General features: G+C 39.0%; 1 protein-coding gene across 9 annotated transcripts in view; it reads left to right on the top strand.

Moving 5' to 3' along the window:
• inpp4b (inositol polyphosphate-4-phosphatase type II B) overlaps positions 1-21125 on the top strand; it is a 698832-nt gene that overhangs the window by 470496 nt on the left and 207211 nt on the right. For all 9 annotated transcript variants that reach the window (XR_009443252.1, XM_048533451.2, XM_048533444.2 and 6 more), the window contains 2 exons: positions 12425-12536; positions 19594-19666. Coding sequence is in view for 8 of the 9 variants with exons in the window: in XM_048533451.2 (XP_048389408.2) it covers positions 12425-12536; positions 19594-19666 (185 nt within the window). In the remaining variant the exon portion in view is untranslated. The remainder of the gene's footprint in view (positions 1-12424; positions 12537-19593; positions 19667-21125) is intronic.

Here is a 21125-nt window from a genome sequence, read left to right as displayed (position 1 = left end):
CAATTAATGAAGGCAAGAACATCTTCAACACTGCTGAACTGATCAAAGAACTTGCAACTCAACAACCCCTTCCTGGGCTGGCTGAGTAATTCTCTGGAACCAAGCTGGCAAGCCTCCCTATTAGATGGAGAAAAAAAAACCTCCACAGCATCAGAGATGGCTCACATGTGCTTTGGGCCACCTGTACCACATTTTGGTTTTAGGAAACCTTTACCCAGAATCTAATCAATTTTATACCTGACCTACAAATCTGTGATATTTCTGTACTGGCTTAATGCAATAGACTTCATGGTCAGTTTTAATTTCACGTTTACCTTCTGGTACCTCACGCAAGCATCCATTCCTAATGTGTAATAACAGAAAGCAGTATCCCATGTCCATATTGAAACAGAAGTGGGTGGGATTTAAAAATGATGGGGACAGACCCAGTCCCAGGATTCTTTCTGCTGTTCTAAGTTATGTGGCATTTTTAAGGCGCTTGGATAAGGATATGGATAGTGGCCCTGCGCCCTGCAGTCCAGGGTGAAATAGTTTGAAATACAAAGGTTTTTTGTTTTAGTTCCAATAGTTAGATGCTGTTACTAACATATATTTTTAATAAATCGTTTTGATTATAGGGCTCTGTGCCACAAGGCAAATTGACAATTACATTGTTCAACATTTTGTTAGTGTTAGGATGTATTAAAGAATTTTTCCTATTAGAAAAGATGTCCCTATGCATCATATATCCTTGCTTGGGAATTCTAGTGTAGTAATCTGAAGTTTTTTTTAATATCAAGAGTGCTTCAAAATTGGAAAAGAATCCCTTCAATTTTCACTTAATGAATAAAAATCTGCAGTTCCTGGGCTACTTTGACAGGATATCTGATATAAGTGGCAATGGAACAGATGAATATAATTTCAGTCTTGATATAATCCATTATTTAGATTTACCAAGGATTGTTTTGGTATGCATACTGATATGAATAGCTGACTGAGTTTCAAAAGCTAATGAACTATGTATCTCACATTTGAATTATGGCTATTCAAAGATTATCTGTTTCCATCTGTTGACTGAATAGATGCCTGTTTTTACTATAGCTGTTACCCTTGCTGGCTATGATACATTTTCAGTGGCTTTTACTGAGTGAGAGTTTTCTGTCAGTATGAAGTGTGTTTGAATGAAAGCTCTTAAAATTGTGAGAACAATTTTTTTATTGTCCATTTCAAATAGGTCCTGAGTTCTATCCATAGTTGAATATTCATCAAATGGCAAGGAAGAGGCATGAAGGGAGCATGGTGGAACATGGGGAGTTTTAGGGTGAATAGATGGGTCTTGGGAAGGATGATCATGGAGAGGGTATTGAGGGCACTTGGGTTGGTTAACTCAGGTGGCTAGACAGCTGGTTTGTGATGTAGAGTGATTCCAACAATACAGATTCAATTCCAGTACCAGTTGAGGTCACTGTTAAGGTTCAACCTTCTCAATCTTTCCCCTTATCTGAGTTGTAGTGACCCTCATTTTAAATGACTACGAGTTGTCTCTCTCTAATGAGAGAATAGTTCTCTGATGACTTTGACCCATAATAGGTAAAAGGTACAGAGGGCATCTGGATGTATGAGGGATTAGTGGTTGAGGGTCTGACATTCTTCATTGTGTGAGCTGATGTTCTAGTAAAAGGATAGCATTCCACTCTGTCAGCTTTGCTAGCCAAGGTTCTAGGTCTGAAATGTCAGCCTTCTTGCTCCTCTGGTGCTGCTTGGCCTGCTGTGTTCATCCAGCTCTACACCTTATTGCTTTCATTGTGGTGTCTGGCCAACTGGCTGAAGTGGCAAGCCTGACTCTATTTCTGCATTTTCTTTATTGGAGGAAAAGTATATCATTTTAAGGCGGGAGGCCTGCTAAATTTGGAAGTTTTCCAATTCTTATCTCTTCCACAAAATTCCAGCCCCAAGAGTTGATAGACAATTCTATTATGTTGGTATCAAAATGAAACCTAACACTTTATTTGTCTGAGATAATGGGAACTGCAGATGCTGGAGACTCCAAGACAACAAAATGTGAGGCTGGATGAACACAGCAGGCCAAGCAGCATCCCAGGAGCACAAAAGCCGACGTTTCGGGCCTAGACCCTTCATCAGAGAGCATTTATTTGTCTGATGCTCACACGAAGGCATTTGCAGGTATCTGAGAGAATCGTTGGAGAAAGATCATGAGCGGGAACTTAAGTACAAATGTTTTCTCTTCTATTCACATTTCTACTGTCACCTCAGATCAACTACATAATAGACTGATGTTTGAATCAGAAGCTTTCTTGTCTATTTGGTTTTCAGCACACACCACACGATGCAATCAGGTACAAAACCATTGGAAAAATTAGTACTTTTAAATCATTTGCTAAAATAGGCATTATTAACCCAAAGTTGTGTGGTTTCTTCCCATAGGATTTGTTTAGCTGATACCATTTTAGATGCTTTTATGTTTAAGAACATAATAGATCATTAATGCTCAACACATGTTTTACTATGTCCCATTGCCACATCCTCAAGCCTCTGCAGCACTAAGAAACTAGCCATTTACAAGAAACAGATTTTTTTTGGTGATACAGTGTCACAGCACATTTTGTGATGTCTGATAAAACAACCAAAATGGGAGTTTAGAGAACTTTTAAAATATGTTCCGTCTCAAGTAATTGCTCATGTGCATTAAGAAGTTCAGCAAAGCAAAGTGTACTGTAGACACTTGTTCTAAAATTGTGCTCTAGTTGGACTATAAAAGAACAGTTGCTGATTGTAGAGGATAAGACTTGAAAGCAATGCTGTCCATCTTGTGATAATGATTACAGCTGCTTGGGATAGTTCAGCTCTCATGCAGCAATTACTTGAGATGCAATATATTTCAAATTTTTGCCAGACTTCAGCTTTGTATACAGCATGGCAACATGCGCTATGACCCAAAAGGCAGTCTTTTTGCCTCTAAGGTGGACACGTTTGTGAATGATACATCTGTTTTCTGAAGCTGCATGGGAATCTAAGCAGAGGGTTTGGATATGAGCCACAGCTGTGATACCATCTATATAGAGATTCTTAATGTGGGATTCTTATGATGTTTACTGAAAAGGTAAATCTTTTTCAGTACATGGGACTTCTAATATGATTTTGAGCATGAGTTTCTCTAATCACTAATGAGAATAAACAGGTTAGCGTGAATAAAAAATTGAGAAATTATTTTATGTTCTCAATAACAGTTTCTGTTGTTTGCAAAAAGAAATTAACACACCAGGAGTTTCATAAATCATTTCAATTCACTGTTGTGCATTGGAAATTATAAATTGAAGACAGCTTGGTGAAACTGAAGCCAAAGTAAAAGAAACAGATTATAACAGTTAGGAGTGACTTATGTAGTGTAGATTAACATGAATGAGGAGAAATATCCTGAGAGAATCTATTCAAAGAAAAGGGAAGTCCTGAAACAGTATAGTCAATGACATAATTGATGACATTAGCACTAAACCAGGGCAACTGAGAAACCCTAAGGAATATAAATGATCAGTGCTAAATTTTAGCTTATTATCCCCTTGGATTCACATGCTTATCTGGCAAGTGATTTTGGTGTTCGGCTGCCGTGACTGAGTGATTCCTATACCTATAAATTCTAGTGTTTCGTGACTATTGTGCAATGAACAGCTGTTCTGGAGTTGTGGAAGCCTTTAGTTTAAAATCACAGTCAGTTCGTTTGCTTTCCTGAGGAGCTATCACTATTTGATGAATTATTTTCCAACCAAACAGCTCATACACATGAAAACAAGTCACTTTATTTTGAAAATAAGAATTATTTCCTGTTAGTACATGATAAGTGACAAGCTTCATTCTTGACAAGTGAGCTAGATTTGGTTATGGTAGACAACAGGCTTTGGCAATTCAACTAAGTTTCATACAATGAAAAACCTGATTGGTTATAACAGCAGATTGAATTGAACTATTTTCTCAAGATGAGTGCAAGCAATAATGTTAATTGACAACAGTATGTGATCATAGATAATGGGAACTGCAGATGCTGGAGAATCCAAGATAACAAAGTGTGGAGGTGGATGAACACACCAGGCCAAGCTACTTAGGAGCACAAAAGCTGACTTTTCGGGTCTAGACCCTTCATCAGAAAAGGGGGATGGGGAGAGGATTCTGAAATAAATAGGGAGAGAGGGGGAGGCAGACCGAAGATGGATAGAGGAGAAGATAGGTGGAGACGAGAGTATAGGTGGGGAGATAGGGAGGGGATAGGTCAGTCCGGGAAGGACGGACAGGTAAAGGGGGTGGGATGAGGTTAGTAGTTAGGAAATGGAGGTGGGAGGAGGGGATAGGTGAGGGGAAGAACAGGTTAGGGAGGTGGAGACGAGCTGGGCTGGTTTTGGGATACAGTGGGGGAGTGGAGATTTTGAAGCTGGTGAAATCCACATTGATACCATTGGGCTGCAGTGTTCCCAAGTGAAATATGAGTTGCTGTTCCTGCAACCTTCGGGTGGCATCATTATGGCACTGCAGGAGGCCCAGGGTGGACATGTTGTCTAAGGAATGGGAGGGGGACTTGAAATGATTCGCAACTGGGAGGTGCAGTTGTTTATTGTGAACTGAGCGTAGATGCTCTACAGAGCGGTCCCCAAGCCTCCGCTTGGTTTCCCCAATGTAGAGGAAGCCAGAACGGGTACAGCGAATGTAGTATCCCACATCACTTGCACATCCGCTAATGTGGTATACTGCATCCGCTGTACCCGTTGTGGTTTCCTCTACATGGGGGAAACCAAGGAGAGGCTTGGGGACCACTTTGCAGAACATCTACGCTCAGTACACGATAAACAACTGCACCTCCCAGCCGCGAACCATTTCAACTCTCCCTCCCATTCCTTAGATGACATGTCCATCCTGGGCCTCCTGCAGTGCCATAATGATGCCACCCGAAGGTTGCAGGAGCAGCAACTCATATTCCGCTTGGGAACACTGCAGCCCAATGGTATCAATGTGGATTTCACAAGCTTCAAAATCTCCCCTCCCCCCACTGTATCCCAAAACCAGCCCAGCTCATCCCCACCTGCTTAACATGTTCTTCCTCTCACCTATCCCCTCCTCCCACCTCCAGCCGCACCTCCATTTCCTACCTACTAAACTCAACCCACCCCCTTGACCTGTCCATCCTCCCCGGACTGACCTATCTCCTCCCTATCTCCCCACCTATACTCTCGTCTCCCCCTATCTTCTCCTCTATCCATCTTCGGTCTGCCTCCCCCTGTCTCCCTATTTATTTCAGAATCCTCTTCCCATCCCCCTTTTCTGATGAAGATTCTAGAACCGAAACGTCAGCTTTTGTGCTCCTAAGATGCTACTTGGCCTGGTGTGTTCATCCACCTCCACACTTTGTTATCTCTGACAACAGAATATAATGAGTTCAGCAGTTGGAGCAAGCAGTTAGCCAATCCTAAAGCTTACTCAGAGGAATTCAAGCCGATAACATTTGTTGATAGGCTGAAGTACGTTTATTGTCTGCTAAGCCTCGATCTACCCTACCTGCTTGATCTAAATCAACACTCCCTGCTATCCTGCAGTCATTGCCTGCTTTGTGTTTGACTTCAAAATCAATCCTGGGGGCCAGAACAATGGAAAGTATAGAATACAATAAGAATGTTGAGATTTTCATCGTTTTCATCTGCCAAGGAGCAAAACCAGCCATGATACTAGTCTTCTGAATGGTAATGTAAGCACTCTGTTGTGTTAGCCTTTGCTCAGTGTTGGCACCCTCAAGTCTGAATTGACGATCATGGGTTTATGTTGAATAGCAGAGACTTGAACACAGAATCAAATCTGCAATGGTACTTCAGTGAAGAACAAAGCCACCACTGCACTGCCATATCTTGAATGAAACATGAAAGATCCCTTCTCCCCTGTTGTGTAGAAAATCCTACGTCATCAAGAAGTGGATAGAAGTTTTTCTCAATCCCTGGCCAAACATCAATGCCTCTACCAAACTTAGACAACTGGTTTATTGCTCATTTATCTCATCGCTGTTTATGGGAAATACAGTAGTTCAATGCAACAACAGTAACTACACTTCAGAAGCATTTGATTGGCTGGTGAAAGCAAGCTGTTGCTCTTCTACATTATTGAAAAATTGAGTTTAATACTGTTTTTTCAGTTCACTAGACTCTGGGGAAATTTCTATAGACTGTGGGATTATCCTATCTCCACAACATTCTTTCTGCTTTCACTTTTGACAGTAATATTTTCCTAAATTTGGTGCAAATGAGCTTGCTAACTCACAAAGCCTCTCTGTTCCTAGAAATCTAAAGTATCTCTTCTCCAAACACTTCTCATAATCTTTAATCATGATACCCCATCACCTTCTAAACTCTTTTTTTCTGACTGCCCCAGGGGAAGAAAACTCTCCCTCAAGTCACATACAACTGTCATTTTCAGGTTGGTCATTCATTCATCCTAATATTTATGCAACTGTCAACTTGCTCATTCTCTATCTTGTTGATGCTCTTATCCCCATTAATTGTTTATTATTACTCATCCAGGTTTGGCCATGTCCTTGTGCCCTCTGAACTGACTAGCTGCATGACCTAATTCATGCAGTCCCCCAATGAAAACAGGGGACTCTTTAATCGAGTTCTTTGTCTCTTCATCTTTGCATATGTTTAAGACTTACTTCAGAAACAGACTGTGAAAGAAAACTTCCAACAGCCCACAACTACTCCAATCCCATCTCTAATATCTCTTACACAAAGCAGAAGTTGCTTTCTCAGATGTGGCAAGATGTGGCATTGTAGTTTAGTTGGTTAAAGCATCTGTCTAGTAAGCAGCAGATCTTGGGGTCAAATCCCCATGGTGCTTGTGCCTTACCTTGAAGATTCCTGTAATATCTCCTTCTTCACCTTGAGGTCTATTTTTGCCTTGTGTCTTTGTGAGGCATTTTAGCATGTGTTTCGATGTTAAAGTACCTTGCTGTGCTATTTCCTTTCACTACTATTTTTTTGCTCCACTGAACAACATTTGACTCCTGCCAGGTCACACTTGCCTGTCTCCTCTCTTGAAGATCTGAGCACACAGGGGTTAGATTCTAATGGGTCAGTCATCCTTTGGTGCATAATCTAGATGAGTTGGTAAGGAATGATTAGCTAAATTGTCTTTAACAAATGAAGTGTATTAAGGATTTCTTCCTTTTTTCTAAAAGGCAAATGCAATTACTTAGCTAACAATGCAATTAAATTATTTGAAAATTAATCCAGTTCAAAATGATAACAAATTGTATATTTCACATTGCAGGAATGGTTGTGTTACATAATTTGGAGCAGAATTAGCATGCATTTTATTTACAGAACTGTATTTATTATAGTTTTAGTAAGATTCTTGATTTCCTTTTACTTTTTCACTCTCTTTATAACATATAATGATTGTCATGGTTTTGATTTGCCATTTACAGTGAGATCCAATTTTCATGAGCAATCATTTTAGCAAATGTAAATTAGTACAGTATTGCTACTTCATGTCTCATTCATAATCTGTTCATTAATCATGACTAATTAATTATTTTGTAAGTTGTAGTCATTATTGATTTTCAGGTGAATGCTACACAAGGTCCCTCAAACTGCAGGGAAGTGAATTGCCAACTGTTCTGTTTTGGTGCGGTTGCTTAAGGGATTAATGTTAGCTGATAAACCAGGAACGGCACCTGGGCTGAATCTTACCAGAAACCAGCTAAGTGTAATTTTTGGTGAGCTACATGGAGGGTCTGTCTTGGTGAGCTAGCATTTTTCTAACACAGTGGTCCCAAACTGATGTTATGGACCAGACCAGACCCCCCAAAATATTTTAAAAAGGCAGCCTAACCCTAACATTTTCTTATTTTAAAGGTAGATGTGAAGTGCTATGTTCCAGATACTATACGATTGATCAAACTACTTGACGTTAGTCAAAACACAATTTATTTAAATGCTATAGTGAAAATACAAACAAAAGAAAGAGGAATTTAGTATAATTTAACTATTAGAAAACTCACCTGAATAAGTAGATACAGTAGTTATTACTAATTAACTGTTCCAATTTGGTAACTTCCTAGAAATACATCCCTTGGCAAAAAGGCAAATTCAGACACAGATTCTCACATGCAATCCGGGAGGAAAACAACATTGAGAAAATTCAGAGGAAGTAGAAGCTAAGGGAATTCACTGTTGTGGTTGATTGGCTCGCTGAGCTGCTTTGTTGTTTTTCCGCAGACGTTTCTAAGACTCCTACAACACTGGGCATCAGAGTAGCACATGAGCCCACGTCAACCAGATGACAACTGCTCCTCTGAACCAAAGACCCACTACCCACTATGGACAGGATCAGTGACATATACGAGATTCCCTGCAGAGACTGTGACAAACACTGCATTGGACAAACAGGAAGAAAATTAACCGCAAGGGTACACTAACATCAATTGGCTACAAAAAGACACGACCAATACTCACTCATCTCTGTCCGCATGGATAAGGAGAACCACCAATTCGACTGGGATAACACCAAGATCCTAGGACAAGCAAAGCAGAGACAAGCACGGGAATTCCTAGAGGCCTGGTACTCCACGGAGAAAGCCATCAACAAACACATAGAGCTTGATCTCACATCCACTCCACTGCAAAGGAAAACTGGAAGTGAGGTAATCCAGCTCAATGGACTCCAGTGTTCAACTAACAGGCAGGAAAACACAGCAGCACTTCATTGGAGGATGTACTGATGATGTTACCCAGCAGGGTAATGAAATGTCTGCCAAGAAACAACGAACCAGCTCGGCGAGTTAACCGACCACAACATCCACAACTTGAGCTAGAAATCTACCCCAAACCTTTGAGACATTCACTGTAGCTTCCAACTCATTTGAGACCTCAAAGGCTTCACAAATTATTTACTTTCTTAGACGCAGCTCAGTATCTCTGCCTTACAAACTCATTAAAAAAAAACCAGGACTAAATAACCTCGTAAAGTGACAGCATTGTCACATTGACATGATTACCTATGTATCATGCCCTAATGGTGCCTCACTCATAATCTCCCACTGACTGCGGATGGAAGCAGAGGTCACTGCTGTGACAACCTGTGATTACTAATGTAGGCACCATCTTTGCAGCTCAGCCTTGCACCCTGGTCAAGCAATAGCAGCATACAGTCAACCTGCATAGTTCATTTTATGTGACCTGGACATTTAATTGACACCTGGTTTTGTGTCTGAAAGTCCAGTTGAACAATGGGTACATGAGGCCAATGCTCATGGACTGTACCCTGAGATGTCAGTGACTGACGGAGGGCTGGAGGAGCAAGTGGCAAGCTGAAATTGCCAGGCTGTCGTCCTGACATTCATGCTGGGAATTGTCACTGTTTAATTCCTATGCAGTGGGTGGGAGAAAGGGAAATACACATTGATGAGATGAGATGATATGATAATGAGATGTTAATGCAATATAAAGTACGAAAATAATCTCAGTACTCTGTAGTAAGAATCTTGTCTCACTATTCAACACTTCATTGAAAAATGAGATTTTTTTGCCTCAATGGTGGGAAGCTCCTCACTGATTCTTGCAGTGAGGAGATTATTTTCTGATATTACTGTGAGTTAACATCTCATTATATCATCTTTCCTCATTCCCATTCTTCCACTCGTGAACTTACATGATTCTCCGAATTTGTGCTATTGCCAACATTGTGCATGAGGAGGAGAAGACTGCAGTCCCTGCCTTTCTGCAGAAATTTCTGATGTGTCTTTTCTGTCTGAAGTACCAGAAAAGATATCCGGAATCTAAGTTTAATATCTCATCTAAAGAACAATAATTAGGATTACACTGAAGTACCTGTATCCATTACGTGTCAAATCCAGGGTGGAAATTAAACCCACTAGCTTCTGATGCAGACTTAAGTGTTATCAATGAATGAAGATGATGTTTGCTGTGGTTCTAAATTAATTTGTGGTATGCAATACATTGAAACATTAGAGTGGAATACATAACTGTGCATCTGAGATGTTTGAAACTTAAATCAAGAGGTGCATGCAGATTTTTTAGTTTACTGAAGAGTCAGACTGGAACAATTCTGCCATTTATTTTTCTGTAGTTGGTTGAGGTGTTGTGCATTTATATCACTTTAATTTCCTGTGGCTTTTTCAGTATGTTTTTAAGGAGATCTATACAGAGGCTCAATGGGAATGGGAACTGATTGAGCTGAATAATATACTTATGTGCAATGTATTCTATGTGATTCCACCTAAGATTGTGGTTCAAGTTCTTAATTTAGCTACATCCTGTCAAACTTGAGCAGAAAAGCATAGCCAAAGTTTTTCACCTTGATTGTTGGTGTATTACTAATCAGGCATCTAGGGAAATGCAACAAATGCTGGCCCAGCAAGCGATGCCCATGTCCCATGAGTGAATTTTTTAAGAGTGTTTTGAACAATGAGATTTTAATTTGCATCAGTTTATTTCATCATTTTTTAATCTCTTTACGGATACTTAGTAACGTAATTGAGGTGCCATTTCTCTCTTCTTTATTGTGCCCTTTTAAGCACAATACATTAGCCAAACTTCTAAATTTCTCACCTTGATGTCTTTGTTTTTATTTCTGGTGTTCTCATAATACATTGCAACAAATGTTCCTGTAAATTTCATTCTAATGTAGAGGATTAAAGCTCTCCTCAGTATCACCATATCGCATTAAATGTAAACTTTAAGAAGAAGGGAGGTTTGAAATTATTTCTTACAGCGCTGTGAAACATGAATCTATAATTAATTCATGTTGTACAGCCGTTGATCAGATAACTTTTACTGCACATTTATGTCAACTTAGCTAACTGGTCAGGTCATTAGTGCTATGTGTAGGAAAAACAAGATTCCAAGTTAAACCCACAATGGCTCATATATTATTGTATATAGTAAATCCTCTGCATCCACAAAATATCAAATTTGCCTATCTGCACAAAAAGACAAGTAACAACAAAAATAACTTATCTACAATGTTTTTAACCATTTTAACCTTTTTTGCTGAACACTGCATTTGCGAATTTCATCATTCTCAATGGTGCTCAAGAATGAAACCCCCACATATCCAGAGGAATGACTGTAGATTCAAAATGAGTGACTGTTCAGTGCTGTGGCCATGTAATATCTATGACTTTCACTATGTGCCACCCCATCTTTCCACTGGCAATTGCCTTCACAGCTGCCACTCTGGCAGTCTCCATTACTGTCAGAATGGCCATAAATGCTAGTTCACTCTTGCTTCTCTGCCTCTTCAGTAGCAGTTGACTTTTTCCTTCTGCTACATGGAAAGGCTGAGAGTTAAGGCTGTGAGAAATTAGGCGACTTCTTTGGATAGAGGTGCGTTTGTGGTGGGGTCAGCGGTATTGGTGGTAGAGTGGGTGTATGGGTTGAAAGATGAAGTTGGAGAAGAGGTGTCAGGTTACATATGAGAATGAGCACTAGCTATTGAGGTGCAGATGTGAAGGAAGTCCTGGGATGAAATAATTCTGTCCAGCTACAGAGTCAATGGCTCAGATGATAGCTGTGTGGAAGTCTTTGGATGGGTAACATTTAAAGTAATTGACAAAAGAACAGAAAAGTAAATGAGGAGAACATTAAATACAAGCAAGTTCTGACAATTTGAGATATGCTGCCTGAAAAGTAGGTGAAAGATATATCTAGCAGTGAGAAGAAATCTTACTGCACAGTTCATGACCTAGTTTCTGTCCCCGTTGCTTGTAGTTAATTCATACAGCCAGTGAGGAAAATATCCGCATACTTGTTTGTATACATCAGGTGTGCTGCTCTGTCCATCGGACACCAGGAAAGTTTACAGCTTGGTTGTCTCAGATTCTTTGGAGGCCTGTCACAGTTCATTGTTTCCCGTGTTACTGCTGAAGCCAGGGCAAGCCTGTGTTTATTCAGGAAATATTATCCTAGAATTGATAGGGCTGAGGAATTTAGAAACCTAAACACTTTGTATGATTTATCATCTATTCTGATATTTAATTCTTACAAGATTAAGCAACTTGATTATATTTACAGTCAAGAGTTGAACAGGTCACATTCTCAAATGCTTTTAAGACTAGAAGGCTTGGATCAAACAAACAAATGTAATAGTTATATTATTGTGGTCCATTTTGCTGTTCTGTTGGACATCAGAATTTTTAAAAATGACACCGATAATACTGACCTTCATTGGGTAATATGTTATCCATTTATAAATATGACGAAACAAAGGCATCTTAAAACAGATACTGAATTCTGCAGGCATGACTAAAATAATTCTTTGAAAGAAATAACTTCTTAAAGATCTTATGTGGCATATCAATTTGAGTATGTGCAGCTGCCAGTGAAATGCTGTTGTGAATTCCTTTTAAATTAAGGGGATATTTTTTATGTTTCAGCCCTCTAGATGGTTCCAGCAAAGTGGGGACCATAGTGGTCAGCAACCTTAAAATGAGAGAGAATGAAAATGAAGAAACAGACCAAACCCCTGGTGAGGTTTCGAGGCCAAAGGTAAAAACTAATGCCTGTGTAAATATATGTTTAATGTTTATTTAAATTCAATTGAGTAAAAATGTTTCATAATTACCTTTCTCTTGTCTTATTTACCTAGCAGGTTCGACATGAGCAAGCACTTAAATACAAAGTAAATGTTTCAATGGAATGTCATCGTTTGAAGAATGAACATAACTTTTAGCTTAGATAACACAGAGTGAAGCTGGATGAACACAGCAGGCCAAGCAGCATCAGAGGAGCAAGCGAGCTGAAGAAGGGTGTCGACCTGAAACGTCAGCTTTCCTCCTCCTCTGATGCTGCTTGGCCTGTAGTGTTCATCCAGCTTCACACTGTGTTATCTAGATTCTCCAGCATCAGCAGTTCATACTATCTCTATAACTTTTAGCTTATTTAATTGTGATTTAAATCTTCTGTTGATGGATGAGAAAGTATTTACTACTTACAATAATAGAGTATCGCCATTCATTTACAACAATCTCTAACTGTAACGTATAAAGGCCCTTCCATGTGTGCAACATTTGTTAGGCAGAACTTATGATAACATTTTCCTAATATGCTTGTTCCAACGTGCTTTTCTAACATGGGATTTCCATCACATCTGTCTAGCATGTTTTTCATGATGATTAAACGTAATATTCACTTAATTTACTTTTAGTTTAATTCCAAGTCTTGTCTAAAATTTTGCTCACTTACCCCTGATACTCCTCACCTGTCTCTTTAGCATAATTGATAGCAAGATGCTGGACAATATTTAATGGAAGCCATGTGCATTTTGCCTGGTAGCTGGAGAGTTGGTGAAAAGTTGGACAATGGCAGGCCTTCTCTGGGATCAAGGAAAATGGGGAAGGAGAGGGAGCAGAACTCCCATTTGCCAAGATTTGTTGGCCAATCAGAGGCTGGCAGCTTTATTAAATGTCAGTACAACTGTTGGGGCATTAGCTACTGCCAAGTATGACTGCATAGGATAGTCATTAGATGTCAAGCCACAGGTGAGAGGTGTTTCTCAGGAGAGGAGGCTCAGCAGCAAGGGCAGTAGGTTAGCTTTCAACGGGCCTCCTCTACCCATTGCTAGATCCCTTCAACCAAGGAGTCCACAGACAACGTTTGGCTTGGTCATGCTGCTCAGTTTGGCAAGCCTGCTCTTGCTATTGACTGTTTCCATTTATGCCATAGAATTGTCTAATTTATGATGAATGCTGTGTACATTTAAATAATGAGTCTATATTGCTGTTGTTTAAGTATTACTGAGAAAAGATACATTTTGTTGAGTTTTTTTATATTTCACTCATCAATAGAATACCAACAAAGGGGGAAAACTCACATTAATACTGTACGAGCAGAGTGCTGATTGGTTGCAAGTTGACTCTGATTAGTAGAGAGGTTGCCATGGCGAGTGCTGCACATAATGATGATTGACAATTAACTGCCAGACTTTGTTTGAATTTCAAACCAGACTGGTTGACTCTGGTTAAGGCATTGCCTTGAAAAATTAACTAGTGAATGGCTGTCACGTACTTGAGTGAAATAGGCATCTTACATGGACTGCTTCTTTTGCCTGCAAAGAACAGAGTCCTGTGAATTAATATATGTAGATTCCAATAAGTTTACCACACTCTTGGTGAGGTTAGTTGGGTTGACAACTGACAGTCCTAATTTTTCTTTTGTCAGTATAATTCCTGCTACATTAAAGATTATCCAGGAACTGCAGAATCACATTTAGTTGGTCACTGTTTTACAAGTGTAAGCTAGTCGGGTAGGCTAAGCGCATTGCCAATTGTCAATAACTGAGGTGAATATGATACATTCTGCCAGTCCACGGGCCATACAATCTGCATATCTGGCATCAGATCAGCATTGAAATTCCAAGTATCATGTTACTCATTTATAGGGTATACAGAAGGTCACTGTTGACTTGATGACAGCATCCTGCTAATACCATATGTAGCCAATTGTTTGGAAAATCAGAGATGGACTGGGTGCATTTCATGAACAAAAAATAGTTTTAGAGTCATTAATGTATTTCCGTAATATACAGTGAGAAATAATCTGATTAAGGTACCCATTATGTTGTAGGAAGGCTTTGATGCACCAAACTCAGTTCTCTGGGCACCTGGTTTGCAATACAGAATGATGCCAACACCACAGGTTCAATTAATATAAGAGCTAAAGTCAGTTTGAAACATCCTGCCTGCTGGTCCTCACCCTTCACCAGAGGTGTAGTGTCCTCTAGGTTAAACTCATCACCAGTCATTTTTATTGAATTTGAGAGAGCAGGCTGTGGTTCTCTAGGACTATGGCTTTCTTTCACTTTCTTTAAGCCTCATGCCTGTATCTGTCTCTGACGTTACATTTGGGGTTGCTGACAATGCCAATCTAATCATGTGTAAAACTGTAAGAATCCCAATGTGTAGACTGACCAGTGCAGGTAGACTTGCTGTAGAATTCCTCTATTTCCAGCTATCCTGACACAAACCAATTTCTACTGAAGACAGCGAATCCCTGAAGTTTGGCCTGACTGATCTAGTGTATGTTGCCATATTCCCAGAGACTTGGCTGATTTTCACATGTGGTGTGAAGCCCATGGCCAAACTGGAGGTAAACTCAACAAAGGCACTGGAATAGTCTGCTTTACAATTGTGACAAAATACACACTTCTTAATGATGAGTGCATATTTGTATCCATTGGACATCCTTACTTGTAGGCAAGCTAAAAGGTATTTGTTGGATTTGTATAAGTAGAACAGGCAGCCTGTTTATGTACACAATAGCGTTCGTCATCATGGCTAACAGTGACTGCGTTTTTATGGGCTCCCCAAGACACTTGGCACAACATGAACTGACCAAATGGTTGGGTGAATTATTATGCCAGTTTTGACCAAATTTTCCATCCCAAGGTGAAAGATTCCTTCTCGTTTTCAGGGACTTGACAGAACTTGCAGTGTCCATATGTTCATTTGACATTGCTAGCCCATAAACAACATTCCACACAAACAAGCTCTAGACATCAGCACGGCAGCTTTATATTGTGGTGATCCAGACCCTCCACCAGTCATGAAGCAGTATTCTTTGAACTTACAAACTCATCAACTCACACAGTTGAGCCTTAACATAATACATGACTAACTAATGGTATTGACAAAGAATCTCTATTAAACTCAACTCTCTCAAACATCTTTGCTGGATTCTCTGAGAGGCATATCTTCGATGGAATGGCACCTAACCATCTACCGCTTGCGTATTCCTGATATGTAGATTATACGTTTGCTACATTTGAATCTGTCAGTAACATGTAAGAATTTCCCTACATGGGCTCCTTTCTGTGCTCAAATTCATCTTTGAAGTGGAACAGACGATGATCTCCCTTTCTTTAACATTCTAATCAATAAATAGGCCAAGGGCCATGTCTACTGCAAATCTACCTTCACTACTCAACATATACTTTGGGATTCCTTCAGTTTGACATACTTTAATATTGCTCATTTGACAACCCTGTAAATAGGGACTGAGCCATTTGTTCAATGTTGAAATAGGGTGCATTAAATCTATCCTGCAAGATAATTACTACCTTGATAAGAGCGTTTCTCACTGCATATCATGCATACACACAAACAGCCCTAATACCATCATTTTTGGTTCTGAAGAGTGCCCAATCTACCTCCAACTACACAGGAAGAGTAAAGTATCTCCAAGATTTGAGCAATGGATGAAGCTAGCTGTTTTATATTACTGCTATGCAATAACAACACACACAACGTTCATCACTAACAGGATGCTGTCGTCATGTCAAAAAAATGTTCTGCTGATCACACAAATGAGCAATGTGGCACATGAATTTCAATGCTGGTTGGTGCCAGGTATATAGTCTGTATGTTCCAAATTGTATTGAACAGTGTATCCCTTTGATTATTTGTGACTACCCAACCAGCCTGCACTTGTAAAACCCACAACTGATTCTGCAGTTGTACAACATTTTCTATATATTCCTGATTGCAAAGAATTACCCTGTCTGTTAATTTAAGATTACCAATCAGGCTTGCAGTGTGACATACTTGGGTGTACTGGAAGCTATGTATGTTAATACAAAGGTCCAGTTCTTTGCAGACAGGAAGAACATACACATGCACTGTGCCTGCTTCAACTCTGCAAAACAGGTGACAGCCTGGCAATGCCTTGACCAATCAGTTTTGATCTGTCTGGTTTTAAATTTAAACAAAACCTGGCAGGTGAGCTATGAATCATTATTATCTGATGCTTTCTCTGAACAATTCTACCAGAGTCTATTTAACAATCAGTGTCCACACACTTTGAATCAACCAGTCAGCGCACTCACCTCATACAATACAAATATTGGGTTTCCCCTTATTCATACTCCAGTGTGTTCTGAATTATGAATTGTACTGATAAGTGCAAAATGAAAGGTTTTGACAAAATGTCATTTTTCAGCCATACTTAAGCTCTGTAAAGTCAAGAAACCACCGTTTTTGCTTAATTTTTCCCTATTCTGACCCTATTTGCTCATTAATTCTTATGTTTTTACATTCTGCTCTTCCCTGTCGTATAGTCATTATCTTTATTGTATAGACACCCTATAATCTGTGCTACTGTATTTTCCCTCAATGAATACTCCCCTCTTTATTTGGTTTAAAACCCTCCACACAAATTCTGTTTGATTCCCCAGGATGCAGGGCCTAGCGTAGCTGGTTTGAAATGGCTTCTATAAACAGTTGCCTGTTGCTAGCATGCTAGAAATGGAAACACATTTATTCCATACCAATGTTTGAGCCATACATTCAACTCTCTAATTCTTTGTATGCTATGCCAGTTTATTCATAGCTCAGGTAGTAAGTCAGACATTATTGGTTGTGTTTTTTAATTTAGTCCCATTACAGTGCCTAAAAAATGTTCGATGGTATTTAGCTGTCTAGTCTATTTCCTCTGGTGGTGGGGAATGAGAAGGTCAGAAACAAGTGAGTGTAAGATTGGAATTTGAGTGAGGCAATCACGTGGTGTCAGTGAACACTTTGTACAACGAAGAGAGCAATTGTCAAACGTTGCTCCATAAGTTGTTCAGGCCATGTAATTTGAAAATTTCATAAATGAGTGCAATATAGTTTTGTTTGGTAGGAGTGTTAAGCATTTCAGAACAAAGGCGGTTGAGGAAATAGAGTTAATATACCAATCAGCAATCATTTGGGGACCGACTTATGACACAGTGATCGTGTCCCTAGCCCTGGATTGAGAGGTTCGATTCAAGTCCCATCTGCTTCAGAGGTGTGTAATAACATCTCTGAACAGGTGATTAGAAAAATAGGTTAGTTTTGTTTTTTACAAGCCAGCAGTCTTCTAATTAAATGGTGGAACATTTTCAAGAGATGATTTGCCTTTTACTTTTCTTCTGTTCCTATTATTTTGCTTGCCCAGTTATTCTCCCCATTTGGTGAAAGTCATATAGCTTGCTGTGCATTCCTTCGTAGTGTGAAGGTATATGCAGGTTGTGAGATTGCCCATTTTTGTAAATAAAAAACTGTACCCCAATGTGCTTAGAGAAATGGAAGATCCATTGCTGAATATATCTCACAGTTTACCTGCATTTTTGAAAAAACAGTTGGTGCAGTCTATTATTGATTATTATGATGGGTGGAAAGCCATTTCAAAGCAAAAAGTAATGGAATTTTGCTTCAGACAATAGAAAGCTTGTATTTTCCTTGAGTAGAGTTCCATAAAAGTGAAAAATCTCTGCTCTGTGACAACGAGAGAACAATTATTTCTGTTTCAGAGCAATGACTGATGACAGATTCTTAATTCAGTTCCCAACTGAAAGACAATGATTATGAACATTCAAACTTACATCCTTGTTCAGTACAACATAATTGATCTCAGCTGGCTGCAGTGGGGTTTTTACAGTTAGCTTCTGTTTGGTGAGGGTACAATTAAGCAGGGTTTATATTCCCAATTCCTGCTCAGAGACTGGAGTTTGAAATCTGTATTAGTTGACATCGGGTAAGGTTTATTATTCCAGTTGTCAAGGAGGCAAGAGAAATTTCAATTCACAAGCTTTGGCCATACACTTGAGAGAAATTAATTACTTCAGTGTGATATTGGAGTACTCTGAAAATGATCAATTTCTAGAAATTATGGTGATAGATTCAATTACCATATTTTCAATTTGCAGAAGTTGGATGTGACAGGTACCTGACTTATGACTCTGTCTGACAATTGTTGACATAGTAATGTTTCTCAAAAGAATTTGCTATGACGACAATGCTGTAACAGTATAACTAAGGAAAGAGTATCAGTATCAGTAACTGACATAACTCTGGATTATGGTGAATTTGCCAAGATGTCTGGAGACTATATTTTAAAATTACATATTTACAGGCACCAGTATATATCGATGCATAACTTCACATGGTTAAAAGAAAGTCCAATTCAAGAGATATTTTAAAGCAGAATCTGTAAATATCAGTTGCCTGCTCGATGTATCAAGTTGAAATATGAAATGTTATGACAGTTTCTTCCATGAGAGTGATTCTTTTTAGCAAGTTTAGTTGGAGATAGGTTAAAAAAGAGGCAAAGGAAAAGTACCAATACCTTACTAATTCTCTTGACAATGGATGCCAAAACAAGTTTAATTTAATTTAATATTAATATGAATGACATTTAATACAATTTTTTGCTGAATAGGATTAAATTTATTAAAAAATATTTTAACCCGTAAGATTAGAAGTTTGAGTCCTTTGTGCATTTTGCACTATAACTGAAATCTGTTGGTATTTGAAAATAAATTTGCTTAGAGATAGAAGGCTGGATATTGCAACACATGATATTAGCACCTGAAAGCTTAACACATCTATTTGTCAATTTTCTGGCATCTTAATGGGGCTATTATTCCATTCAAATGCATTAGTATTTGGAATGAAAAAGCAAATTGTATGTTGTTATACAAATGCATTCAGCCTTCATTCCTTTAATATCACCAGTGACAATTTCTTGTCGAATAATGTTCTGTATTTATATGATTATAGTGATTTCCCTGTAATCTCTTCTTTACCAGCCAACTTCATTTTGTGGCAATCTGTTGCACAGAACCATTAAAGACCCAGAAAATTCCTCACTTCTTGATTCAGGTATGTTTATTCTTTACTTCTTTTCTTTTATTTATAATTAATTGAAGACTCACTGTACATGCATGAGTCATTAATTGGATGCCCTTTATTAAATAAAATTAGCATTTTTGGTGTTTACGCAAATATCTTTTGCCAAATGTAACAGCTCAAAATATTTCTTCTTTGTATCTTTTCCCTTCATGTGACTTGCATCACTGAAAATTTCACAAAACATTTATATTCAAGGCATAATGGTTTATATGTTCCAATTATTAATTTACTACCAGAACCTACTCCAGCACAAGGCATTAAAATGTCTTATTCTCGATTGCAGGCATAGTATTATAGAAGAGAGGAGCAGGAGTAGGCCATTTGACCCCTCGAGTTTGCTGTGCCTTTCATATGATCGTGGCTGATCAGCCAGATCAATACCTTAATGCTGCACTCTCTCCATATTCTTTGATCCCTTTCACCAAAACAGTTATATTTGCCATTTTCTTGAAAACACACAATGTTTTGGCCTCAACCACTTTGTGAGTCAGTTCCATGGGCTCACTATTCTCTTTCTGCATGAAGAAATTTTCAACATTTCAATCCTAAAAGGCTTACCCCTGTCCTTAAACTGTGACCCTGGTTTTGAACTTCCCCTACCATCGAGAACATCCATCCTCCATCAAAACTGTCTAGCACTGTTAGAATTTCATAGATTTCTATGAAATACCCCCTTGTTCTTCCAATCCTAACTGACTCAAACTCTTCTCAAGCATCAGTTCTGCCATCCCAGGAAACAATTCACTGAACCCTTGCTACAGTCCTTCAATAGCAAGAACATCCTTTCTCAGATAAAGAGACCAAAACCGTACATAATATTCAAGATATGGCCTCGCTAGTGCCCTGTATAATTGTAGCAAAAGATCATTGTTCCTGTACTTGAATCCTTTTGCTGTGAAGGCCAACATACGTTTTGCCTCCTTTACTATCTGCTATATCTGCACACTTAGTTTCAGCAACTGGTGTATGAGGATATCCAGATCTCATTGAACATTCCCCTGTCTCAATTTATAGCCATTCAAGTAATAATCTGCCTTCCTATTTTTGCTACCAACATGGATAACCTCACATTTATCCATATTATACTACATCTGCCATGGTTTACCCATTCACACTGCAACTACTCTGCATCCTCCTACACCTAACCCTTCTACCTGCTTTGTGTTATCTGCAAATTTTGAGATATTACAGTTAATTCCCTCATCTAAATCACAAGTCATGTATTGTGACCAGCAGGGGTCCTAGTAATGATCCCCACAGTATCCCACTTGTCACTGCCTGCCAATCAGAAAGAAGAATCATTTATTCCTACTCTTTGTTTCCCTGTGTGCTAACCAATTCTATATACATCTCAATACACGACTCTCAATCCCATGTGCTTTAGTTTTACACATTAATCTATAATGTGAGACTTTGTCAAAAGCCTTCT

The sequence above is a fragment of the Stegostoma tigrinum genome, chromosome 1, assembly GCF_030684315.1.
Source record: "Stegostoma tigrinum isolate sSteTig4 chromosome 1, sSteTig4.hap1, whole genome shotgun sequence".
Lineage (NCBI taxonomy): Eukaryota > Metazoa > Chordata > Chondrichthyes > Orectolobiformes > Stegostomatidae > Stegostoma > Stegostoma tigrinum.
The sequence above is the reverse complement of the archived record's forward strand: the minus strand, read 5'-3'. Positions and strand labels throughout refer to the sequence as shown.